The sequence below is a fragment of the Serinus canaria genome, chromosome 5 (assembly GCF_022539315.1).
Source record: "Serinus canaria isolate serCan28SL12 chromosome 5, serCan2020, whole genome shotgun sequence".
Lineage (NCBI taxonomy): Eukaryota > Metazoa > Chordata > Aves > Passeriformes > Fringillidae > Serinus > Serinus canaria.
In genome coordinates, this window is record NC_066319.1 from 53,626,598 (window position 1) to 53,653,447 (window position 26,850).

The 26,850-nt window shown below is 40.1% G+C and overlaps 1 protein-coding gene across 1 annotated transcript in view; it reads left to right on the forward strand.

The window, feature by feature from the left end:
* Window positions 1-1,950: 1,950 nt before the first annotated feature.
* Window positions 1,951-26,850, forward strand: part of ADSS1 (adenylosuccinate synthase 1) — a 28,504-nt gene continuing 3,604 nt past the window's right edge. The window contains exons 1-12 of the mRNA XM_030240297.2: window positions 1,951-2,194; window positions 14,968-15,070; window positions 16,506-16,568; window positions 17,343-17,393; window positions 17,734-17,800; window positions 18,184-18,291; window positions 18,648-18,729; window positions 19,611-19,737; window positions 20,641-20,795; window positions 22,536-22,660; window positions 24,382-24,479; window positions 25,581-25,730. Of these exons, the coding sequence (XP_030096157.1) occupies window positions 2,009-2,194; window positions 14,968-15,070; window positions 16,506-16,568; window positions 17,343-17,393; window positions 17,734-17,800; window positions 18,184-18,291; window positions 18,648-18,729; window positions 19,611-19,737; window positions 20,641-20,795; window positions 22,536-22,660; window positions 24,382-24,479; window positions 25,581-25,730 (1,315 nt within the window). The 5' untranslated portion in view covers window positions 1,951-2,008. The remainder of the gene's footprint in view (window positions 2,195-14,967; window positions 15,071-16,505; window positions 16,569-17,342; window positions 17,394-17,733; window positions 17,801-18,183; window positions 18,292-18,647; window positions 18,730-19,610; window positions 19,738-20,640; window positions 20,796-22,535; window positions 22,661-24,381; window positions 24,480-25,580; window positions 25,731-26,850) is intronic.

The window sequence follows — 26,850 nt, forward strand, 5'->3', positions numbered from 1 at the left end:
ACACACTGGATATTTTTATTTCTCAGGAGTTCATTAGAGTATTCCAATAGTTTCTTTTCATCCTTTTGCCAGAGCAATGGGTTGTGGAACTACCCTTCTGCATTTTGACCACTGCACAAACTATGTGCTTGTGTAATCTCATAAATAACACAGCATCTCCTCTGAGTCAGAGTGTAAGAGAGGCAATGTGTCACTGGAAAATGCTGAATTTCTGTCCCTTGCTCTCTTGGTAGGGATCACACGCACGCAATTGCCAGGAGGAGCCTGGAAACAGCAGCTGGTGCAGCTCCCCCTGCACTGAAGATGCAGCCTGGAGTGTTCTGCTGTTTTGCCTCCATGCAAGTGTGTGTGTGTGTGTGTGTGTGTGTGTGTGTGTGTGTGTGTGTGTGTGTGTGTGTGTGTGTGCTGGTACATACATGCATTTATACACCTCACACCAACACCAGTGCATATGCCTCAGAATAGTCTGCTAACCTTACACATTTCAACTCACTTTTATAAAGGACACTGTGCCAACATGCCTGGAGCTACAGAGCATGTGCTGCAGAAAAAGCCAAGCCTAGCCTGTGACCGTGCTTGGGGAAGGGGTTATAGGTGACAGGCATGGTCTGTTTGCCTGTCACAAAAGAGAAGTGGGTGCTTAAATCTCTCCTTGTGACACAGCTCCACATGTCTCACTTGTTTGTCTGTCTCAAATGGATGGCCCTGTGGGGTTTTTTTTTGGGGTCAGTGTATGTGTGGGTGTGCATGTGTGCTTTGCCAAAATAGTCTCGAGCATCTCAGGCCATGGAACAGGCTATGCATGTGCCTGTCAACAGGGTAAGTGCCAGTGCAGTAACAACAGTCATATGTATTTTAGGCTAACGTGTATGTCAGTCAAACTCAGAGTGCGCCTGCGTTTCTCAGGCCAGCGGGTGGATGTTTGTGTCTCATGATCCCTGTATGCTGGAGTTTGTGTGCCTGTCCCTTTCCTTCTGATTGTCACATATCACAGGGTACTTTGAGCGTACCTGTGCATATGCAGGATTCTCTGAGTGTGCAATTCCCTGCATGTCTGACAGCAACAGTCCCAAATGCCTCAGGGCAGCATCCGTCTTGCAGTGACAGCAGCCTGTGCTCCTCAGGCCAGCGCCTGCCTGTCTGCCAGTGACACAGGGTCATGTGCCTCAGGACTCTGTGTGTGTGTGTGTGTCTCACAGGGACAACAGCTCCTGTGCCCAAGACCCTGACACCTCAGTAACAGTGACAGTGCTTGTGAGTGTCACCGTGACAGTGATGCACCTCAGTATGACACGTGTCCGTACATCCGCGTGACACAGCCCCACAGGCCTCAGACTGCTGTGACAGCCACACGCCTTGAACCCACCCGTGTGCTGTGGCTCTGCCATGCAGCCCCCTGACAGAGTGATACAGCTTCAGACCTCTGCATGAGAGCACCTCACAGACTGATGTCTGTCTGTCCCTACCACAGGCTCATCTCAGACTCATGTCTGCTTGAGGGTGACAAGGGCCTGCCTGCATCCCTCTGAGGCGCCCATTACATGCATGCCCCGGAGCTGTGCAGTCCTCACAGCTCCACAGCCTCTGTCAGCTGTGCCTGTGCGCAAGAGGACCGTGAATGTGAGGGGACCGTGCTTCGGTGGGGTGCTCCGTGAAGCATGTGTATAAAGGGACTGTGTCTGTGAGGAGTACAGTGTGTGGCGTGTGCGTGGGGGGACTGTGAGTGTGAGGTGCTGTGAGAGAGAGCGTGTGTGTCAGTGTGTCGGTCTGTGTGTCGGTCTGTATGGACCGTGCGTGCGAGAGCGGCCGGGCAGGCGGCCGAGGCCGAGGCCGGGGGGCAGCGGCCCCGCACGTCAGCGCGGCGCAGGGCGGGCGGCGGCGGCGGCGCCTTTAAATGCGGGCGGCGGCGGCGCGGCGCGGACAGCGCGCAGGGCTCGGCGGCGGCGGGCAGTGAGGCAGCGTGAGGCGGCGGCTGCTGCGGCCACAGCCACCCTCCCACCCACCCAGCATGTCGGGTACCCGGGCGTCCAACGACCGCAGCGGCCACCCCGCCGCCGGCGGGCTGAAGCGGGCGCGCAGCGAGCCGGGCGGTAACAAAGTGACGGTGGTGCTGGGGGCGCAGTGGGGGGACGAAGGCAAGGGCAAGGTGGTCGACCTGCTGGCAACCGAGTCGGATATTGTGTGCCGGTGCCAGGTGGGTGCCGAGCCGGCTCTTTCAGCCACTCCCTCGGCGCTTCCTCACCCTGCGTTCCCTTCGGCTCCCGCTTTCCTCCAGCTCCTCTCGGCCCGGCGTCTTCCTCCCCGTGCGGGTCCCCTCTGTCCCCCGCCGCTCCGCCTTTCCTCCCTCCAGCGCTCTTTCCTTCCAGCTGCCGCTCCTCGCTCCTGCTGTTTTTCTCCCTCCCCGCTCCCTATCCCCAGTCCCCGTCCCTCTCCCGCAGCCAGCGGCGGGACGCAAACGTGCCCGGGCGGGAGCCGTGTGCCGCACACACCCCCCGGGCCGGCCCGGCCCGCCTGCGCCTCCAAATGCCACTCGGAAAGAAACAAGCCCTGAACTATAAATATAAATAGCTGACCCCTCACGATAAGCGACACTGAATCCCGAGGTGCCGGCGGGCGGGGGCCCGGGGCCGCCTGCCCGAGGAGGAGCCGCTCCGGCCCTGGGCTGCCCCGGGAAACCGAGCCCCGCGGCCCGGGGTGCGGTCAGGGCTTGCGGGGATGTTCCCCTGCCTGTGCGGGGCTGGCTGGGTGTCTCCGGGCGTGCTGCTGCTCCGGGGAAAAGAGCTATGAGCCGGTCTGAAGGCCAGCCGTAATTAAACACAGGAGGCTGCCAAAGTTTTACTGCAGGGGCTGTTTTGGATGGGAGGACTGTGTTCCCTGCAAAGCGCCTGAAAGTTTATTCTAAAAAATAAATATAAATTGAGCATGAGTAAAATAGGGGGAAAAAACAATTCATGTAAAAATAAGAATTTAGAGGATTTAGAGTTGCATGAAAACAGGAAACATCTTGCATGACTTTGTTTATAGGTATTTTTGAGTTGAATAGATTGTAAGGATTCCCAAAACAGTGTATTTGCGTAATATAAACGAAATTACACGTGTAGGTGATTCCAAATAGAATTGTAGAATAGGTTGGAAGGGACCTTAAAGATCATCCAGTTCCAATCCCCCTGCCATGGGCTGGGACATCCTCCACTAGACCAGGTTGTTTAAAAGCCCTATCCAATGGCCTTGAACACCTCCAGGGATGGGGTATCAATAATGGTAATAATTTCTAAAGAACTGCTTTCAAACATTAGTTATGAACATATTAGACCAATACAGCTAATATTCTGTCTGTTGTCCCTTTAAACTACGTGAGCACATTAAAAAGTAGTCACTTTAGTCCAGCTTAGCTGGTATGTACCATGAAATTTATTCTGCTTTAAAATGCATGATAGCTACTGAAAAGCTACAGACATCCTTGAATCCAAGGTAATAAATCCAAGGACGTTTTTCTAATTAAGCATATTAGGTAAATAAATGTTATCATGCAGGTTAAATATTTAGAAGGTGGAGGAAGTATTTTCATTTGGGACATTAAACTCCCAAGATCTTGAATCACCTTGGGGAGAAGTTTCCCTGCAAAAGGTAGCTAATGAATATGCATTACCAGGACCATACTTCTTTTTTTTTTTTTTTTTCATATTTATTTCCCCCTTGCCTCCACCAGTAATGTGTTACTAAGAATTTAAACTCAGGTGTAGGGATTGCTTTGGTGAGGAAAAAAAGAAGTTTTAGCTGAGGAGAAGTATTTCATAAAGGCCCCTGTCAAACAGTGAGTTCTCATGGGGTTATTGTTACTATTGCAAGGAGTCATGTTGGTTCTTTTTCAGGCTCAATTTTGTGGGGTGCCCTGAAGCTGCTTTCAGGACAGATCTGCTGTCCATCCAGCAGCTACTTTGGAAGTGTGGCCCTCAGGATGCCCTGTGAAGGATACAGGAGTGTGTGTGTGAGCATGCCTCAAGGGTCAGTGTGTGATGGCTTAGATGGTTTAATGTGCTGCTGGGCACATTGGATTGTCTTCCTGCAGTGTGATGAGACCGGGATGGATGGAAGGCAGGTGGAGCTAGAAAAGCACTGGGCTCTTTTCAAAAGAGTCTTCCCCAATACAGTGTGTGTGAGACTACAATTGCAGTCCTGATACTATGGTTAGAAAGAGATGTCTTCAGGATTAGGGCCAACTATAAAGCATTTGAAAAAGAAAATATGAGTCATGATTTATTTTTGAGTGGCAAATATTATGTAACTTTAAAGAGGACTGTATTTTTTAATACTTCAGTGGGTGTTTTGTGCATTTGGTAATTTTAATCGTGGCATTTTAATAATTTAATATTTCCTATTTTCAAAGCCAGTCATGCAAGTAGATAACGGTGAATGATTTTTGCCTCTGTTAGAAGTCTGTTAAGGTTTAGTAAAGATATGCACATATTTAAGGATGTGAACTGTACTGATGAGTTCTCTCAGTGTGATAATGGCAGGTCATTAACTAACAGATGTAATCAGTTTGAGGAGCACTTCATTAATGCTGTGTAGTGCCATGGAAAAGCTCAATGTTTGGACCAGAACCTTGTTGCTTCACATTGCCCCTGGAAACTAAGAAAAACTTTCAGTGCCATAGCACTTGTGTATTAGAAGCAATTTCTTAAACAAGAAATACTGAATGACTGACTTATTAGAGATTTTAGAGAAAATGTCAGAAGAATTTGCGCCAGACTCTTGTTAGAATATGGTGATTGACAACATTATTTATTACCTGATGTCTTGTCCACTCCGTTTTCTGAGACATTAATGGAAATGATGTTGGACAGCTTGTTTTAGTCCTCAGTGAAAAGAAAGTAGTGAAAGCTTGAAAATGAGTATCTGAAAAACGGATTTTCAGGTCTTCTGAAATCATGTACCAGCTAGAGTAATTCTTCATCCCAATAGGATACTCTTTGAGCTAACTTTTAAAAAGGTGAGGCTGCCCTCCTCTCTGTATAGGGATTTAAATTCAGGACCAGATTTGAGTTTGAAGGGGCTTTAAAAAACAAAAATTCCCTAATGTTTCCATCAAAGGCAATAACTTTCATTAAATGTTTCTTAAGTATTTTAGTGTGTTGGTTGCATAAAAATAATCTGTGACATCGGTTGCTGCAGAGGAAACAAAATTCTTTTTTCTGGGATACTAGACTAAAAGGCAAGCAGGTGAATGGCAATAGAAGTCCATCACAGGCACAAGGGAAGCTTTAAAGTATATTAAAAGAAAATTCTGCATTAAAACCCCAGCCTCTGTAATTTTCCTGAGCATTCAGAATTTCACATGAATTGATGACTTAATTTGTTGCCAGGGCTTAGATTATACAGTCTGAGTTCAAAGTAATTAAGTACACACCATTCAGTGGCACTGAAATATGTGACATAATTTAAATATTAAATATTAATTTGCCAGAAGTAATTTATTTAATTTCACCTTTATACTTGTAGCATTCTTTGTGAAAGAGGATGTTTCAGAAAGGGTAAAAGATCTCTGAATGCTCTTATGGATGATGCTGTACAAAAGTTTTCACAGGCTGCTTTCATTAAAATACCAGATACACAGGCACACAAAGCCATATAAAGAAGCAGAAAAGGTATTTCTAAACAAACTAATAACAGCAGGCTGTTAAGAAACTGAGTAGATTCAGTAGAGAACATCAAGAACATTTTTTCCTGTAAACTGCTCTTTCAGCCAGCAAAAAATTTCAGAAGAAAAATATAAGAGGCTAATATTTCTTTCTCATTGTGGCCTCCTGGGGCATGGAGCTGTCACATGATGCCATGCAATACTTTTAATCCCTGGCAAATTTTTAGGAAAGAGTAAAAACAAAGATTCCCGTGGTAAATATTTCATTTTGATGTTTCTTTAAAAAAGATGGTTTGCATATTTGTTTAAAGCTTTTAACTAAGAGGATATTCTGATGTAAAGACAGGAGTTCACTTTTTATGTAGCCTCTTAGCATATTGTCAGAGTATCAGATGTAGTAATTTGGGTACATCTAACATAGGAAGAGAGCTTTGGTGTTGATTTAAACCTGATTTCAGATTGTGACTTTCTGTGGTAGCTCTCATTCCAGATGTACCTTTCTCACATCACCTCATTGCTTCTTTTGTGTCTACCTTCAAAGCAGGAGCTGGTGGCTGGTGATAGCTACCAGAGTTTTAATTAGCTGATCTCTCAGATCAGTTTTGGAGTATGATCAAACAGTCACCTGTCACAAGTGCCAAGGGCCAAGGTGGTGTGCTTCCAGAGGGCCTGTTTGGACTAGAGCTGTTCCTAAAAAGTCACACATCATAAGTTCTCAGTTAACTGAGGCCAGCTGGTTGTCATGCAGTTCTAGCTGTTTCCTTAAGATGAGACTACATAAGGTAAACTGTAATAATAACTTTTCACTAAAAATTCTCCATAGACTTGATAAATTCAAAGGAAAGGAAATTTTTTCCAAAAGCCTAAGGTGAAAGACAGGAATGCTATTGCTGCTAAGTGTATAGAGGGCCTTTGATGATCATCTCTACCTGTCCCAGGTCACATCATGGTTACTGAATAGATGTGTGAACAAGCTGCAGCACAAGTGCATGCCTTTCTTTCCTTCACACCAACACCAGTGGTAGTGATTCAGCAGCAGCCACTAGGCCAAGGCAGTTTAAAGAAATTTTTCAAGCTGTCGTTTGGTGCTGCTGTTCCAGTGTGCCCATTGCCTGTGACAATGCTGGATGTGTCAGTCCTGTGACAATTCTGCCTTCTGGAAATCTGGAAACAATCTGTCTGATGTTATCTGCATTCCCTTAGGAAGTGACTTGTAAGAAGCAACACCAAATGGTAAGAATGTGATTGCATTAAGAGCTGTTACTAGATTTCTTAGGCTTCTCATATTAAAGTTTCTGTTTTTCACAAAATAAGCAGTCACTTTTTAAAATATTTCTTCTATCAAGTCTATGATTTCAGGTTAAGAATTGCTTTATTTTCAGAGATGATCTGATCTTTTGAGGCACATGGACAAAAATTACAGCTGATGTTAATAGTGAAAAAAAGCTGAGGAGGTTGAAAAGGTCTTTTGTGGTTGGGTTCCTTGGACTGAGATGTTCAACCAGGTCATAAACCAAGGGTATGTAGTGGCTTATTTTCTCTATGTAGTGGATATTAACAAATAAGTTTGAGAAGGTTTTACCAGTAAGAAAATCCTGGCAACATGTTGGGTTTGAGGAAGCATTGCAACCTTAAAGAACAATTTAAGCAAGAATGAAGGGATGTGCCCAATGCTTCCATACAAGTAACTGTTGTATATTATTGTAGGCTTTCCTATTTCCTTATGTTGGTGTTTTAACGAATACAATGTAAATTTTGTCTGTTTTAGTAACAATGCTTTGAGGAATTCGAAGGAAAATACTGTGGGCAATCAACTGAATAATAAAAGCCAAGCGTGGCAGAAATGGCAGACCAGTAGTTTCTCTGGGCGCTTTAGGTGCGAGATGGGGAGGTTTCCTTTGTTCCCCTGTTGCTGCTGACAGGGCAGGGGAAGCAGCCACATGTTGTTGTGACTTGTCCCTATTGATCATGGGCTACTGGAACTGTTTGCAGCAGGGATTAAATTAGGGCAGTTTTATGTGATGATTATGTGGAGTAACAGGAGCTTGTTTGCTGCTGTTTTTCTGTGTGTGTCATGTGTTGCTCTCCTTTCAATGAGATTTAACTGTGATGTTTGGTGTAATTTTTCCCAGGATAAAGTAGCATGGAAAGGCTTTAATCTCCTAATGATTTAGTGCTTGATGATCTTCAGTGAAGAGATTGATGACCTTGAAGTCATGAGTGTACAGTGACTGCAGGACTGTTGTTTTTGATTTCTCAAATGTTTGGGAAGGTTGATAATCCCACTTGCATGTACACTCATACAGGTTTCTAAGTAATTTTTTGCAAGATTCCCTGCAAAAACACAAGTCGGGTTTATTTCACTGTTCAGCACAGGAGAGGATTTAAGTGTGAGTTGTTTCTTTAGCCACAATGAAGTAGTCCACCCTTCCAAAATTGAAATTTTTTTTGTAGCAATCTGTCGCTTCTGAGGTACTTTATCCAATTTTATTTTTCATTATGCTTATACATACTTACATGCCACACTATATCATTTTAAGCTTTAGAACAACATGGTGACACTGCTATTTTAAACTAGCCTTTCCTTTGGGCATCAGCAAGATCATCTCAGGACCACCAGGATTATAAATACTGTATGAGAAGGTCAGGTTTAAAGTTTCCAAATCTCCATAAGAAAGCAAGCTTAATTTTCAATCCCCGTTATAAAGCCTGATGAATTTATTATCCTCTACAAGCATCAAAAGAAAACAGCTGAAAATTAAACTGAAATTACATCTGTTCTATTTCATTCCTGTTCTTAACTTGTTTACAGATATAAGAAAAGTTATGTTCATATCCTTGGATCATATTACTTCCAACAGGGACATGACTATGCTTCTTCAGAGAGAATTAAAGACGAGCAGACTTATCTAGGTTTTTTCATGTTTGGTTTTCTTTGTTTTAGTATTTTGCTAGCATTAGAATATTTTTTCCACTCTAGCATTTTCTACCAATACACCTTGAATTTATATTCTTTGCATCTGTTGCTGAAGTAAATATGTATTTTGTTATATAGTGATCTGTTGTGGTATGTTGTTTTGATGTGACTTGACAAAACAATTCATTCAGTTTGAGAGAAAATAACCAGTGTGTGAATGTCTAGTTTGCCTACACTGTTGTTTGAAACCTGAGTTGAATTAGACTTGGATTTTCCAGTTGCATTTTTCAGATGCTTAGGAAGACCAAGATATCTGTATAAGTTAGGATCATTTTTTGTAGTAAAGAAATAATACTACATTATTGGTGCAGTATATGACATAAGCTTCAGGGTTTTTATTTGTGCTACAAATAATTTTATGTTCCTTTAAAGGGTCAAAAATCTTGCTCAGCTCTTCTCAAGAATGTTTGTGTTTATAATCATACTAATTATCTCATGAGGTTTTAGAAGGTCTCCTCCCATGGGAATTTGGGGGTTTTTGAAAAGATCACTATTTTAGTTGGGACAGTGGGATCCTATGGATTTTGCTCCTTCTTTGAGACAGCAAAGGGGCACACTTGAACAAGGCAGGAGTCAGAGCAGTTCTGTGCAAGGTTGTTTGTACTTGAAGTCATTCCTGCAACATAGTCTTGGGAAAGAAGAGCCAAACAAACTAGATTTGCCTGAGGGTGGTTGGGGTTTGGAGATAAACTTGCAACTCAGACCAGTTGTTTGTCACCACCACAGCTTTAAAAATCACCATTCCCTCAGTTCGTGTAGTCTTAATGATACTTCTGAATATTCCCAACCCACCTCTTCCCAATGGGTTGAGTTAGAAAATAAAAAACAAAGTTATGGTTCATCTCTTGAAATCTGAGTTGGATGTTACTTGGCAATAGTTAAACTGGAAAAAAAAAACCCAAACCTTCCAGTGTTTACAATTTAGAAAGGGAAAGTAACAAGCACCTATGGCAACAACCTTCCAGCTGGAATGTGCAGCACTTGCAGTCATTGACAGAAGTGTTCATGTACAGGTGATTCAGTGACATCGTGTTGAAGGGTCTACATGAACAAAGCAGTTAATGTATTGCACTTGTCTGATTGGATGTTTTTAATACCAGTGATGCTCAAACCTCATTTGCAATGGTGTAAATAACAAGAAATCCCATGGAAGTCAATGTGTCTGCATTATTATAAAGTTAATGTCAGAGGCAGTCATGCTGGTAGCAGTTATTAGCTACATTTATTCAAATTAGTTCTAGGCAATTGCTGATGTAAGTTAGAAATAGCCACTGTTAATTAAATTGTAAAGAGAATAAACAATTTATGTAACAATGTTCCTTCTTGTTTATTCACATTAAAAATGCTATATTAAACTGAACAGAATTACTCAATTCTGGTAACAAAACAGAAGTATTTTGTAGCCTGCTTGATAGTACGATGAGAGAGGTATCTGGCCTGCAAATACAGTTGAATTTCAGAAAATGTTTTGCTCTGTTGATGGTTGGAATTTGTATTAATGGGACACTTATCATGAAGAGAGATATACAGGAGTCACAGCATTTGTTTTCAGATGAAGGCTTCCCAAACTGCTGGTTTGTGTCTGGTATTTCAATTCATAGATTATAAATTCATAATATAATGCCAGAGGGGATCATCTTGTAATCTTGTCCCCGTACCAAGGACACAGTATTCTAGCGGCAGTTGCACAACTGCCAAAAGGAGAGGTAATACAATCTTTCTACTCCTACTTGATATTCCCATTTATACACGCGAGGTTTGCTTCAGGCACGTCAGACAGTACTGAAACTGTGTTCACATAGCCCCATGTGCTTCCTAGCACAGATATCTCCTTGAACTATGTCTTCCTCTCTAATTTGTGTATTTAAAACCTAGTTGTGACATTTCATGCATTCACTGCATGTAGCAGTGGCTAAGGAGCTCTGTGTGCTGCTGGTTGTGTGTTGGCTGCAGATCTTCAGTAACCAGTTTCTGTTATTTCCCCATTGTTAACTGGAAAAGGGTGAGACCTCATCACAGTGGGACCCATAAAAAATAAACCTGTTTCCTGTTCCCACTCTAGTTATAGCTTGAAATGATCATCCAGTTTTAAGGTTTTTATGTGATCTGATGACTTTTCATATGAATCTATTCAATCAAATTGTGTTTGGGCATTGTGAGGAGCACTGAGCAAATGAGGGCTGTGCCAACCAGGAGAGCATCTGGTAGCACTCCTCCACACTACCTGCCTGGCAAGAGCAGACAGAAGCACCTGTGCCCATCAGGACACATTTCCTTCTTGTTCAAACATATTTCTTTAGGCTAACTGGGAGAATAGAGTTCCTGCTGCAGGTATTGAGCAGCCTCACTGCTGCTCTCAAAAGAAATTCTCTGTCTTGGGATGTTTTGGCTGCAGAAAACAGAGATGATTTTGAAAATAGTACAGGCCAAAACAGCAGCCTTTAAGCAGTTTGGTAGGTGGGTTTGTTTCTTAATGGCTTTTGTAAGTTCTACTGTGAAGACAATGACTGTCCTCTGGCAACCTGTTCATAATAATTATCAGTTCCCTGGTGCTGTTTATGCCAGCTACAGTTGTTTTACAGTGGTAAAATATAGCTTCTCAGTTTAGTGTATTGATACAGTTCTGGTGTTCAAGCACTCTGGAATAGTAATCTACTTGTGGTATTGGATTTATGTAATCAGTACATCAATCCAATACCACAAGTAGATCAGTACATAAAAAGCTTGGAAATTGATTTTTTTTTTTTCTCAACAAAGTGCTGTACTGAAAAAAGACTGTACAATGTTGCATGGGGTAGTTTAGTTCCTCTAGCTCCTTCTAGTACTGGGACAATATGTAATTTTACACTTGGATTACAAAATTTCAGGAAGTATGGATTAAAATCTTACAGGAAAAAATCATTTTTAATCTGAGTACAATGTAATATTGTTTTCATCATTTAAATAAACCTCAGACCCCATTGCACCTGTGGAAGGGACACACTCTGGAGCAGAGGAAGTGCGTGAAGAGTGTATATGGATGCAAGTGGAGCAGCTACTTCCTGGGAACAGCATTTCCTACAGCAGAATGGTTTAATGGGGATGCCCAGAGTACACAGCAACTTATTTCTAGCCATGCCATCATTTCACAATACAGATTATGCCAAAATGGCACTGATGAATAATCTGTCAGAAGTTGTTGCCAAAACATTCCCTTTGTTAGAGACATTTTTTAAGAACTGCAGAAAATACCATCTCTAGGGAGCTAGGAAGCTGCAAGTGGTTGAAGATAAATAAATTTCAGGTGGGCTCAGTGCTGCATGGCAGAGTCTGGATATTAAATGGAAGTTAATAATGTTCTCATGTTTGAAACAAGGGCCAAAAGTGGTTTCAAAAGTTTTTTGGTCCACGAGGACCCTCAGGAAGCATTCTGAGGGTCCAGAGAACACTGTCACTTGGTGTGTTAGTGTTCACAGCATTTTAATGAAATACCATTTGAGGGAAAGGGGAGCTCACACAGGAAATGAGCTGTAGGAAATGTTGTTGCAGTGTACCAGGCAGTTCTCTGCACCTTCAAATATGTAGTCTTCAAATAAACCCCATATAAGATTTTTAGGTTCACTTATGAATGAAATGGCTCATACAAGCCATATATTGACTCAAAAACTGGTTTAAAATTAGAAAAGGAATGGATGTCTTTAATATGTCAGCTGTTAGGCTGCCAAAATGCTGTTAGAATATCTACGTAACTGAACATGAGAAATTACTGAGATGACCAGATAATAAACAGAAAATATCTCATCAAACCAGTGTCAAGTTTTGCAAGTCTGTGGTCATTTCTCTTGGGTAATTCAATGCTCTGCTGTCACTTCAATTATATTTATAAAAGTATAATTAAGCTGTAAAAATATGCCTGGAAAACACTTGTTTAGGAAACACAGAGCAACAGGAGCAGTGCAAAATGCAGTTCCAGAGATGTCAATACTAGTTTTTATTTGGAGAAATGCTGGTTTAGGTGGTCTGTCACTGAATTTTTGATGTGTGTTATCTATCCAGAGGGACTGAAACTGTATGAGAGATTTTGGCTATTAGAGAATGCACAATATCTGATGGTGTTTCTGTGCTTCAGCACTTTTTTATGTATGCCAACTTTCACAAGTGGCTTGATTAACATCCCTTCTCAAGCATTTGCTAAAGAAAGAGCATTTGTCTCTGTGTCAGTTGTTCAGGAAATTTTCCAAAAGCATAAACTGTCTTTCATAAGCATTCTCATGCTAGTGTATCCCACCTTCTGAAATGTTAGGATACAAGAAAATACCTTTGACTATAATTTAGGAATGCTGTTATCTCAGATTGTGAGTCCTCAAGCCTGACTTCATTTGTTCATGTTCATGTTGATTAAGAAAAGTAGAGTGTAACTATAGCATTGTGACAACAAATACTTTTGAAGCAGCCTGGTTCCCCATTTTCTGAGGAAAAGAGGAAATTGTTACTTGTAGTAGAGATTAAATTGGTATTAAATGATGGAGTTAATTCTTTTAAAGTTTCCTTCTTGCCATTGTCCATAGGTGAGCAGAAGAGGAAAGCTGAGAGTCCCAGAAGAAGTTACTAGCTTTTTTCTCAGCCTGAAAATAAAACCAGTGTTTCAACCAATGCAATCCACCAGAGTCAGACCTCTTAAATATCATGTAAAGTACTCTCCTGCCTGATTAATTAACCTCCTAGATAATTGAGTGCTTTTAACTATATCCAGATTCCTACAACTGGTTTATTATATCCGGGAGGCAAGAAAAATAGCCAGGATTCTCTGGACAAGTTATAACTCTGCATTAGCAAGACATTTCAAAATCCTTCCCATCCCTCTCCATCAGTTTTTAAGTCAAATGAAATCTGTGTCTACTGTTTTTTCTGTTCTAACTCCTCAGCTCCCCCTTAGCAGCTTATCTGTTTAAAATTAATTGTTGAACTCAAATATTCCAGAGCATAAAAATTCTTTTTATCATGTTTGCAGACATATTTCCTAAGGTTCTCCATCACACTGCTTAAAAAACATTCTCTTTTTGTAACCCATAGTTCTTATTTTCTTAATGTAATGTTTCAGCATTTATCCACATTTTGAAAATATTTTCAGTTGTCATTTTCCTGTGTTTTACATACAAAAAGTAAATGAAGAATGAATTAAAACTCAGAATTAAAGTGTGTTCTAGTATTAATTTTCATAAATGACAGTTCTTTCTCAGCATTTTCATGTAACTCTACTCATTCAGCCAACACTCTTTATTTTCTGCAAGATACTAGTGGCAGTCACAGTTCCCCTTCCAGTAGATGCCCTCTTTCTAGAGTTTGATTCATTCAGTTCTTGTATCAAACCCACAAAAATTTGTAATCATTTGGGAAAACTGAAGGCCTGTATCACCACAGCATATGAGTAGTCGGGTTTCAACCTTATCAGTAGGAGACAAACTTATATTAAGACACAGCAGGAAAAAACACTAAGCCTGCTGAGAAAACTGGACCTTTAATTCTTAATATTTCAGGTCAAATCAACTCATTACCTTGATTTGCTCACCTCTTTCAAGTTTCTGTGTTGCCACATAATTCTCTTTTAAAAGAGTTTGTGGAAAAGCAGTTTAGTAATGAAAATACCAGCTCCTATTCTTGGTTCTGGTAGGTAGTCGTGTAAGTCATGAATTGTAGCAGACTCCATAAAGTGGTGGTGGTGGTTACTGGGAAGATCATTTCTTGACCATGTTCTGGGGTGGTGCTGTGTGGGGCCAGGAGTTGGACTCCCATGGGTACCTTCAAACTCAGGATATTCTGTGACTGACAAGGTCATTCAGTGTAGCTGCAAAGTCTGCATGTGGTTCCAACCTGACAGAGAGCCTCTGTCTTGAACACCAAGAGAAGCAGTAGCTGGTTGTGGTTGGGCAGGTGGGAAGAGCTTTCATTCAAAAGGAAATACTGGGAAATGTCCGTGTACAGAAGACATCTAAAAAGGATGGGCTTGTGTAGGCATGTCAGAGACAGGACTCCAAAAGTGGTAGTTAATTCCAGTTTCTTTTCCCAGAAAGCTTCAGTTCTTGCCTGGCTCTTGCAGAGCTCTTACAGAACTCTGTATTAACTCCTGCTCTGCCCCAGGCCTGCCTTGATTTCATGTATCCTTCTGCTTCACAATTCTGCAGTCCTGCTGAACTCCTTTAACTCCCTCACTGTCCTGTTTGAGCTCTTTTTACAATACTAAAGCATGTTAAGAAACTGTAAGGTGGAGAAAGCAGTGACCAAAGACATGTAGATATAAAAAGAGATGCTCTTGACAAATCATAATGTAGAGGTTAGAACATCATTCTTCACATGTTTCTGTCTCTTGCAGGGTGGGAATAATGCAGGCCATACTGTCGTCGTTGATGGGAAAGAATATGATTTTCACCTATTTCCTAGTGGCATCATTAATCCAAAGGCAATTTCTTTTATTGGTAAGACATTTTGGAAATTATTATAAAAATGACATTGTGTAGTGGATAGCTGGAACTGTACTTTGTAGTAACAAGGAAAGAAAAACATGACTCTCAGTCAGATTTGCTTTAGCTTCAGCTGTTTGACTTTTATTTCACTACTGCTTTAACAAGAAGAGTTACTCTACTTTCAGTGTCAGTTTAGATTCCACTGTTAGAAAACTGAAAGCAAGAACAACTTAACATGTTCCTTCTTATACTTTATGGTAAAATTTGGACCCCACCCTCTACTTGTACTTTCTTTTTATACTTTCAGAAATATATGGACTATTCTTTGAGCACACAAATGCCAGGACTTAGCTAAATAAATGATAAAGATTGTCTCTCACAGCTCTTTACTGACTTCCAGAAATAGGTGCCAAAATGCAGGGCTCTACTTAGGAGGTCATTATCCAGTCCCCTTTTTGTTCACATCACCAGCTGTTTAGGGTGATGTTGTATTTTGCTATAAAGATACTTGGTGCAGATGGCATCATAAAAAGATTTGCAGCATTCACTGGACATGAAACTCATATTTAAATGGTAGGCAAATTTAAGCCTCTTATCCAAAGTTTTGATTATTTCTGAGAGAAATCATGTACAGACTGTTCAAAAATGAGTGTAAGTTCTAGTGAGTCATAGAGTTTCAGTTTTGTTCCATTTAATAATTTCCAAGTGGATAACTAGAATCTATTAAACATTTTTTTCTCTCAGCTAAATATGGTGTGTTGTCCTGCTTTCCTATTTACTCCCTTGTCAATTAGTAATGACTATAACTTGAGTTATGCTAAATTTAGGCTGAGACAGGCTCTTGCATATATTTCTGTCATTCCCAAGAAGGAGGCAGCAGCTGTTTCCAGCCCACTGCATCACTAATCCTCCATGTCTCGCCAGCGCTGCTCTTTATTGCTCGTGGGTTCTATTCTGCAGCTCAAAAGCAGGGGGAAGGCATTGCTAATGTATCACAGCACTAGTCTGAGCTGAGTTTAAAACAAAGACCTGAATATTGAAGAAGATTTAAATAGTTTCACACAGGCTTGTCAGTGTGGTAAGGCCAGGGACTTCTTTGAGCTTTTCCCTGTGAACAATTGAGGTGGGAGTTGCAGGGCAAAGTCCACCATGAACAAAGACAAGAATCTGCTTACCTCAGCTGGCTGTGCAGCAGCCTGGTGTTCACGCCTGAAACAAACCAGCTCTGCTTTGCCTGGGCTTAGCAGCCCAGCAGCTGGCTTTGGATAAATCAGGATTTATCCAAAAAGTATTCAAGATCACTTTGTGTGAACTCTAGTTTTGCTTCTTAAATAAAATTTTAGACAACAAGTAGAGGCCTTGGATCCTAAAAGGCCTTACAGGCCTTACATTCTAAAAATAAGTGTTTTATTCCTTGCTTTAAAATAAATCATTTATGTTCCCAAAGGTAATGGAGTGGTTATACATTTACCAGGCCTGTTTGAAGAAGCTGAAAAGAATGAAAAGAAAGGTTTGTATCAAGTAATTTTTAACCTACCTTTATATTGGCAGCCAGATTGAGGGTTTTTGTAAGCTGTTTTCTGACCATAAGTATTCAGTGCACTAATAACATTCTGGATTTTAAATGAGGAAACAGTATTTAAAATGTTGAAATGTGTGATAGTCCTTAGATGTGTTTCCAAAAGCAGTCTTTTCACAGGTTTCTTGGAGTTTTATGGCATTTGATGCCACTTTGGATAGAAAATCAATCCAAAATGTGTGCTAAGCTTCTCTTGACCTCAAATAGGGATGATTTAACCCAAAATTTGTGTCCAAATATAAACTCAGTTGGTTCTGCTTTGAGCAAGGCTTTAGACCCTATGACCTTCCAAGATCCTCTACTTCTTAGATTGTTTTATGTTTTTATATAGAAATTCTTCATTTTCCGAGGCACAAGTTTAAATGATGTGCTGTGTAGCAAATTAAACAAGAATATTTATTTAAAGAATTTTTAAATAAAATACCTATTTTATTTAAATAAAATATTATTTAAAGAATGCCACAGCATTCAGGCATTTAAGAAATATCTTTGTCCATACCAAAATGAGAAAGCTGATAAGTCAAAAATGAGAAAATTTTCTCAACAGAAACACTGCTGCTATTTGATATTGTCTTGTGGTTTATTCATTTTGTCTGCAGTTGTCTTAACAAGAAGCCATATAAACTAGCAGAAAGAAAAAGTAAAAGCCAATGTCAAAGCTCAACCAATCAGCACAGCTGAAATCCTGCCTTCATCTTTTGACAGGTTTGAAAGATTGGGAGAAAAGACTGATTATATCAGACAGAGCACATATAGGTAAGTGAAGAGTGAAGGGTAAAAAGCCCTCACAAATGACTGCTTAGCTCATGAGACTAAATTAAATTATTATTCCACAGAGCAGCTGTGTATTTGATCTAACACAGCTTCTTATTATGTTGTGTAACCTGAAGCATGATAATGGAATCTGTGTCCACTGAAGAGTGATGTTTTACATGTTTTCACAATGTTTAAGGAATATTCCCTCTGTTTTCACTTGAGGAGGCCTGTGCACTGTTAATGACAGCAGAGGCACTTTGTCTTGAAATTATGGATGTCTGTGATTTAAATACTTTTCTCCTTTGTTGTCTCACTGTATCCATTTGATTTTCCACTGCAGTCTTTGACTTTCACCAGGCAGTAGATGGGCTCCAGGAAGTGCAACGTCAAGCACAAGAAGGCAAAAAGTAAATATTTCCAACACCCTCATTTCATTAATAGTTACACAAATTTGGAAAATCAGTGTAATTTTAGAAAACAGAAACGCTGTGTGTCTCTGAAGAGCCTTGTTGATGTTAATAATTCTGTGCTTCTGTTCTGTTCCTACTTATGTTAGTGAACAAACTGTCAGCCAGACTCATGCTTTACAGAATACCACAAATATTAGCAATACTTATGCAAAGCCTGAAAAGTGCTAATATAATATATTTATTATTATAGAACTTTAATATCATTTTATGTCTCAGACATCCTGCCCGTTATATGATTTTGCTTTGACAGAATTACTTGGCATAAAGTGTATTTTTGCATGTATTTATACATTTTGAGGGGGGTGTTTCTTTTTGCTTAGTATTGGTACAACAAAAAAGGGGATTGGACCAACATACTCTTCCAAAGCTGCACGAACAGGCCTTCGGATTTGTGACCTCCTGTCTGACTTTGATGAATTTTCTTCAAGGTACAGCTATTTTCATTTGTAAATATTGTGTTAAAGAGTGATACATTTTGCCTGACAGATTTGCTTTTAAGGAGATGTTTTTAAATATGTGTCTGAATTTTGTGTATAAATTGTCTAGAAGGAGAAGAAAACTGGAAAGAATGTGTATGTGTATTTCCTGTACTTCGCAGAGTTTCTCATAATTTAAAATGGAATTTTGAAAATTGGGAAATGCGCTGGTTGAGGTATCAGAGTCCTGAGTATTTTCTCCCTATAGCTTTCAGTATATACTGTGTATAATATAAACTGAGTTCTTGCCAAAGGTTCTGTGATTCTCTGACTATGTTCCTCATAGATACAATTTCAATTCTTTACAGATTTAAAAACCTGGCACAACAGTACAAGTCAATGTTTCCCACATTGGAAATTGATACAGAAGGACAATTGAAAAAGCTAAAGGTAAGGATTTATTACTTGAAATATTTACTTTTATTTTAAAAGGTAAAAATGAAGTGTACCAGACATAGAACTTATTGAGCTAATTTAGATGAAAAATACGTATGTTCATTATTATAAAAGCTTTTATTAAACAGTAGCTATGCTTTGTAGTAGAATGTGCTCTCTTGCTGTAGGCATTAATGTTAAGCTCTGTGGAGGATTTAATTCTCCTATAATATTTTACTTTTTTGAATGTTGTTTAAAATGACTGCTGTATCAAAGAAGTCAAGAGAATGCACGGTGATGACTTCAATTAGTGTCCAGTGTGTCAGTGGGACTTCCTTGCTTACTGAAGAATTGTTTGTGGAAGCATGTTTCAAGATCCTGGTATTACAAGAATATTGTCTTTTTACAAAAAAATCCAGAAGAACCACTGGTAAAACAGCTTTCATGAATATGTAAGGAAAGAGGATGTTAAAAATACCTCTTACCTTTCCCGCGTTTTTTCTTATAAGTTTTTGGATCTGACACCCTGAGGATATTTTTTAATGCTCAAAAGGACTGATGTGTTTTTCTTTTGGTGCTTGAACTAGTTCTAAGTCCCATTCTCAGTGTGGCTAGACTATACTAGCCACAAAATTCAGTAGGTATACTGCATCTCTGTGAACAGAAATGATACAGAAATTATGGCATTCTAATGCCATAATAAGTAATATTTTCTTATATGAGTGGTTCAATAGATTGAAAGGAGTATAAACTAATGGTTGTATTGTTCAGGAAAACACAGTTATTGAGGCTGGAAGCTTAGACTTATCTGTATGTTTTGTCTTTCAAAAGTGAACACAGTGTTCCCTGCTTCCAGCTATTGTCTGGGGAAGCTGATATTTGTACTCTATTTGCAGGGATATGCTGAAAAAATAAGACCCATGGTTCGAGATGGTGTGTATTTTATGTATGAAGCTCTTCATGGCTCCCCAAAGAAGATCCTTGTTGAAGGAGCCAATGCAGCATTACTTGATATTGACTTTGGTAAGTTATATTCTGAACTCAGCTTAACTCCTAAGAGATCAATTTTATTTTGATTTGTGTTTATATTGACTTTGCAAACAGCAGGAAAATAGAGAAAATAGTCTTTCCTTAATAGGAACAGATCTCCCAGAAGTAAAGCTCATTAAAATAGAAATTGTATCATTAACAGGATTAGTGTTTACGGTTTAAATATTGATTTTTACTGAAGTTTATTCCAGTGCAGCTAAAATTTCACTGCAGATATTCTTGTCTTGATTGCTTTTAAATGTGTGTGCACATTGCCAAACAATCCAGGTACTATTGCAGTGCAGTTTAGGTAATTCCTCTGCCATGGGAGGAGGATTAAACTGGTGCAGCAACCTCTAAGTCTTGCCACTACAGTTGGTCTCTGCTCTGCTTTCTTACCAAAAGTCTAATTAAATCACTGAAAAAAAAATTAAGGACTGAAGAGATTCTCCAGTCCAGAGTCACTGTGCAGAGATCATAAGTAACCTCTTAAGACTTGGACAATTTGTAGCAAATACTCAGAGCCAGTTGTAAAGAGCACTGGGAATGCCAGTCTGTGACCTTTACACCAGGCTCTCCATGAACGTAATGGAAATAATTTCTGTGATACACAGAACGTTGAAAGAAAAGCTTTACACAGCAGAAGCATCGTATCCCGTGCCTAATGGAGGTAGTATTGAGATGCTTTTGAATTTATCCCTTGTGTGCAATCCTCGGTGAAAGTTGCAAAGGATGAATGACACATAATAAAAAGAATTTGCCTCCCTCTTTGGCTGCTGTTTCAGTTTAGCTTTAAAGCCAAACATAGAAGCAAAAACCTTCTTTAAACTGATAAAAAACAGTCTTTGTTTCTTACCATTGCTGACAGAAGGCTGTGCCCCTGTGTTTTCCTGGCAGGCACGTATCCCTTTGTGACCTCCTCGAACTGCACCGTGGGCGGTGTGTGCACCGGGCTGGGCGTTCCTCCGCAGCACGTGGGGGATGTGTACGGCGTGGTGAAGGCTTACACCACCCGCGTGGGCATCGGCGCCTTCCCCACCGAGCAGATCAATGTAGGTTTAGTGTTACAAAATGGGCTGTGCACGGCTGGCAACAAGTAACTGTGCAATGGTCTCGGGTTTCTGTGGTTGAGGTGACCCCCGAGGTATTAGAAGTCTTTTTTTTCTCAGCCCAACGACCGAAGAAGTGGAGATTTATCGGTTCTGCTTTTCAGGGTTGTTTATTTTTCCTTATCTATTACATTCTTTCTCTGACCCGCTGAGATCTGTCCAGCAGGTCGGGTTGTGGCACAGTGACTGCCCTTGGGGTGGTGTTAACTTTTTATACTATATACTATGTATAATTTATTTACAAAAATTTTCCACTACCTGTCACTTATGTTAGGCAGTCTGTCTCTAAACCAATCAAAAAGTGCCACCATCACAGCAGAAGATGGAGGTCAAGAAGAAGAAGAAGGACAGGACACACCCAGATTCCTCCATCTTGCTTCTTGAACCCTCATTCTAAAACCCCAAAATTCTACTTTTTCACCCTGTGACAAATTAACTATCATTCTACTCAAACCCTTGTGGCTTATAAATCTTCACACAAAGTTGGTCATTTTTTCCATGGGCTAAAATCAAAGGCACAGGCGTTTTTGGCTCCATGCCAGGGTCTCAAATCACCCAGGGCAGCCAGAGGAATGTCCTGGGTCCTGACAAAATGGGGTAAGGGTTTTCCACTGATAAATAAGCACCGTGATAATAATGCTGAGCAATCACACCCATGAAGAGAAGATAATTACATTATGGTGCTTGTCATGAGAGGAGAGAAACATGTGTGATGATGTTACATTGCAGTGACCACGCTTCTGTTGTAATGATCAATGTGAAAACAGATATCACCATCTTATGTAACATCATTAGGTGTATTGCAGTGAACAGAGTTTGTTGTGGACTGGAACTGTCAAGTGCATCCCAGAAGAGTTTAAATTACAAGAACAACTTCTGTGCTTAACAGCCTGTGTTCTGTGTGATTTATAAAATAAATGTGGTGTGTGTGTCAGCCAGTCATGCACAAATGGGTCGATAAAAAGAAGAGGAAAGATTTTGGTTATTTTAAACTGTCTGCTGTATTTTCATTATCAAGAAACTAGAAAGCTCAGGATATTGATTGTGAGCTATGCATGCAGCAATCTCTAAGGCAGTGTTCCGAACCTAATTTAAGGCTTTACTCACTGAAATCCTTTCTTTAATGGCTCAGATGAGTTGATGGTATCCTTGGGGTTTATGAATCATGAACATAAAGTTTCTTCCTTCTTTATTTTTACCCCAGTATAGCCACTGCCAGTCTGAATGGAACAGCTGGCAGTCTCACACTGTGGTAGAAGCAAGGAGCCCTAGGTGTTTTGACCTGAACCTTGTACAAGCATTGGTCTTGTTCCAAGCATTGACCCCAAAAAGGTGTCAAAAGACCAGATGAGGAAACTAAATGCAAATAAAATTTTGTAAAGGACTGAATTGTCAAGAAAATCTTCCTATTGGATGAAGAAGGGCGAAAAGTCTCTCCTTGGGACACAAAAGTCATAATTAATACATGATTTGAAATGCAAGTGTTTGCAATACAAAAATCCTGTGCATGAGGGGATTTGTTATCTGCCTTAGTGCTCTCCTAGTAATTTTTTTTCCCCTGGAAAATAGCTTTCAAATGGGCACAACTGTATTTTTCTTGCTTTTCGTCTATATTTGTTTGTATTTGTTTTCCAGCCATGTTTTCAGTGAAACACCATCAGCATTCTCTCTGTCTTATTCTAGGAAATTGGAGATCTTTTACAGTCCCGTGGCCATGAATGGGGGGTAACTACGGGCAGAAAGAGGCGCTGTGGCTGGTTAGATCTGGTCATTTTGAAATATGCTCATATGATCAACGGATTCACTGCGTAAGCATCACAGATTTTGCGCTACATTTGGAAGGGATAATTTTGTGCTTCGCAGAATAAATATGTAGGTAACATTAATATAAGTCCAGTAAAGTGTCACATTTTAAGCAATACAATAATGCACAGTGGGCAACTGAGAATTGTCTTAATGCTAAGAATAATCTGATTCCTTTGACTTTTTTGTTTTTCAAATTAAGTGATTTTGCAACGTGATAGCTGTGATTTTTTTGGTACATGTTTTCACTTTGCTTTCATCAGATGGCCAGTGTAGATTGGATCAATATCTTGGTTTTCTCACAGTTTACTCCAGTGTTTTTGATCCAGTGCTTTCATACTGACTTGTTCCATGGTCTAAAACCTGTTGGATTTGAGGTTTGGTTGACTAATGGATCCTACTTTTAGGACCAATCATTTGGAGCCACTGCCTTGATAAGTGAAATTAATGGAGTAATACAAGGGTACAGCAACTGCCACAGTTGCAACCCCTAGCCTTCATTCCAGTGTCAACAGTTTAATGTATTTACAAAGGTGTAGTGAAATACTGTGTTGTAAATTCTGCTTTGAATGGGCTAAGTTTTATTTTCTCTGAGACCGAGGGGCTTCCTTGGTTGATGCATTCAGGCAAACTTGTCCATGTATGCAAATTCATGACCCTGAGCATTTTAATATATTATAGACTTAAACATAATTTAATATCATTTATGCTACTAATGTTACAAAGGAACAATGGTCTTGTTCATTAACTTATCAAAAGGGGATTTTAGCTTTGGTGGTTTTTTAATTGGATTTAAATTTTGCTTTAACTTATGCTGCTCTAGTTTATGTGGAAAATTTTAAGAAGGCATTAGGTTTCCTTCCATTTCAGCTCTGTATAATTACTGCACGCCTATCAACAAAACTATATCCTCTCTGATAACTGTGATAACTAAAAAGCACAGAGAGATTTAAAAAGTTGAAGAACTGGCTCTATGGTGCTTCTTTCTCAAAAAGTCTCTTCATCCTTTCATTCATCAAGTACTTACTGAGCACATATATCCTGGGCTATATGCACATACCTGTCTAAATCCTTAGCTGCTCAGATTTTTGCGAGGCAACATCTGGAATATTGTTCTGGAGAATTTGACTAGTTTTAAAATGTAATTTTATTCAATTCAGTGGATAATACAGTGGAATAATGCCTTCTCTTGTGGTTCCATTTTTGTCTCCTGGTGTGTTCATTCACAAAATTAATAAGGTTCATTAAACTGACAGCACAGCCCAGTCACTGAAAGGCAGGATGGGATCCTTCCTAATGAGCTGCACACATGGTTTTAGTAACCAGACTATGCTTGTTCTGTAATAAATGTGTAATATGTCACAAAGTCTGTCAGACAGTTGTTGTGAATCAGCAGGAATAAGAGAAATAGTCCCTGTCAATGATGTCATGTGTCATACCCATCCAAACCAGGCCCAGCAGGTGCCCCTTTCCACAGTCAGAGTGTGTTTCCATGCACTGAGCTGAACACTGCACCTGTGTGAGCAGGCAAGCATTTGAAAATGTCTTGGTATCTCAGTCGAGTATTCATCCCAGAGGTGTGAATTCAGTTAACAATAGTTTCATACATTTGTGTATTTCTTCTGGCTGGGCTGCTTAAGCTGGATTTTTGAAAGGGGAAAAAAAGAAGGAAAGTATTAAAAAGGAGATTCATCATGCCTGTAACTAACTGATGTTTTTTGTGCAGTTTGGCATTAACAAAACTGGATATTCTTGATGTCCTTGATGAAATTAAAATTGGTGTTGCCTACAAATTGGGTGGGAAAAGAATTCCATATTTTCCAGGTAAGTTGTTAAACCTCTATGTTCATTTTTATTTTTACTGCCTGTTAAGCCGATTTTGCTTTTTAAAATCAGACTTAAATTTCTTTTTCACTAGACATTCTATGGAAATTTATGGAGCTGCAGTATCTGTGTAAAGATTGCTGTACCATTACATTGCCGTTTTCCATTTACCTTGCATCTGTGTACAATGGCAAGAACTTCAGAACAAATAAAATCCTGTGTTAGGGCCTCTATGTGTTGTGCCATTAGATTTTTTTATTGGCAAAATCAGGAGGCTGACAGCAAGACTCGAGTCAGTGACTGTGTATCATAGGCAATAGCATTTAATGAAACAAAATTGAAATAAAAGCTGTACAAAAAAATAAAGCTGCTTCTGGATAGCTTTATTAAGCTTTATTAACAGGAAAACACTGTGGTTAATAAAAATATATATTGCCCCCTCAATAATGATTCACTTTTTGGATGTAATGATACATAATTTTTTACATTAATGATATGTGTAACAGTCTCTGCCAAGAAAAGGGTTTTTTTCTGTTGAGCTGTAGGGGATTCCAGAGGCACAGGGTGGATTGACAGTAGCCAGTTTTCCCACCACTCTTGGTGGTTCCTGGCTGCTATGGACATAATGAGAATTCCAGTGAGGAAAAGCTTGTAGACATCAGTTTTTCACAAGACTGATTTAACCTTGTTCTGTAAAGAGGAAACTGTCTGAGACAGTAATGCCTTGTCTACTGTTTTGTTCCATGCAAATCTGAACCAAAAAGTGGAAGTACTGTAAACCTCAAAAAATCTTATTTCCTCAAAAATAAAACTGTAGTGTTGTTGACTCCATGTTGACAGCATAGAGTACATTCTACAGTTTTTGGAAGAGGAAAATGCATGCCTGGATCCTCTTGAATCAGATTCATCTTCCTAAGTATCAGAATTTAACCTCAATTAAGAATAAAGGAGTGAATGATTGAATAAACCAGTAAAAATACGATTTCCTCATATGTCAGATTTTAATTTTTGTCAAAAGACTTTATTGGTCAAGAGCCATAGATCTGTTCTCTTAAGGCAGAGCAGCTAAAATCAACTGTGACAAAAGTTGTTCTTCCACAGCTAACCAGGAGATACTACAGAAGGTAGAAGTAGAGTATGAAACAATGCCTGGGTGGAAAGCTGACACAACTGGAGCACGAAAATGGGAGGACCTCCCACCCAAGGCCCAGAATTACATCCGCTGTGTGGAAAACCATGTTGGCGTGCCAGGTATGTTTCTTTGTAAGTGTCCATATGAGGATGCCACAGCAGACAGACACAGCTCAGTGAAAGTGCTCAATTTGGTAGTTGAAAGTCACTTTATTTGGGCAGGAGGAAATGAAAGTACCAGTGGTTGGCCTGATGGGGGTAAATGACAGCTTGCCAAGAAGCAGCAAAGGGTGGTGTTCAGCAGACAGGTCTGCAGTGCTGCAGAGAGCTCCAAGATGCTGCTGGCAAGATTTAACCAGAGAAAAGATAAACATGTGTTGTTCTTGGAAAATGGCCACCTTCTGTCAGTGAAAACTTAGAGGTCTGTGCACTGTGCTTCAGCATGTAGTTGAGCTGATATCCTCATCTCCCCCTTCCTCTTTGCATCCTGCACTGCATCCCTGTTTGAACTTAGATGTCTTTGTTTTGGTTTTTTTCCATTCTTACTCATACAAGGAATTGTGTTGCATAACAGGTACAAGATTGCTTAGCCCAGTTCTTCCACTTTGGAAAAATGAGAATCTTAACATCGGTCTGCAAAGGTCAAGCCACCCAGTTTTTTTCAAATCTAACTGCTAGAGCTCTCAATGTGCCAAGAGCTAGGTGTGGTAGGCATGAATGGTGGCATTTGCAAGAGAATTTCCACAGTAACAAGCTTAGACAGCTGGCATGTGTGCTTTTGTTTTCCATAAAGCACCTCAAAGGTCACATCAGTAGAGTACAGGCTGGTTACAGCTGTGGCAATTCCTGTATCAGTCACGGGTCAGGAAACATCTGATAGCAGAGACTGAAACTCAGAGAATGGCCTGTGTGTGGTCAAGGACACACAAGGGATGTGTAAATACAGATCCCCTTACCTTTATTCCTCTGGTTTGCTGTGCAAACTCAGGATGCCTTGCTAGGTTTGATGGCTAAAGGAGACCAGAGACCTACCCACAGTCAATTCTATAGCATGGGCAATAAAACTGCAGTGGAACAGCTACAGTGTGGAATTTGGGGTGGAATCTGCTCACACTGCATAATGATTATAGTTAGAGCCTTACATTTTAAAAATTACAGTATGTAGGCATCACTATCTCTTGTTCCACATCTTGCAGACTTCAGAGTCTGGCACAGCTCTGGCTTCCTCTCTGCAGGGATG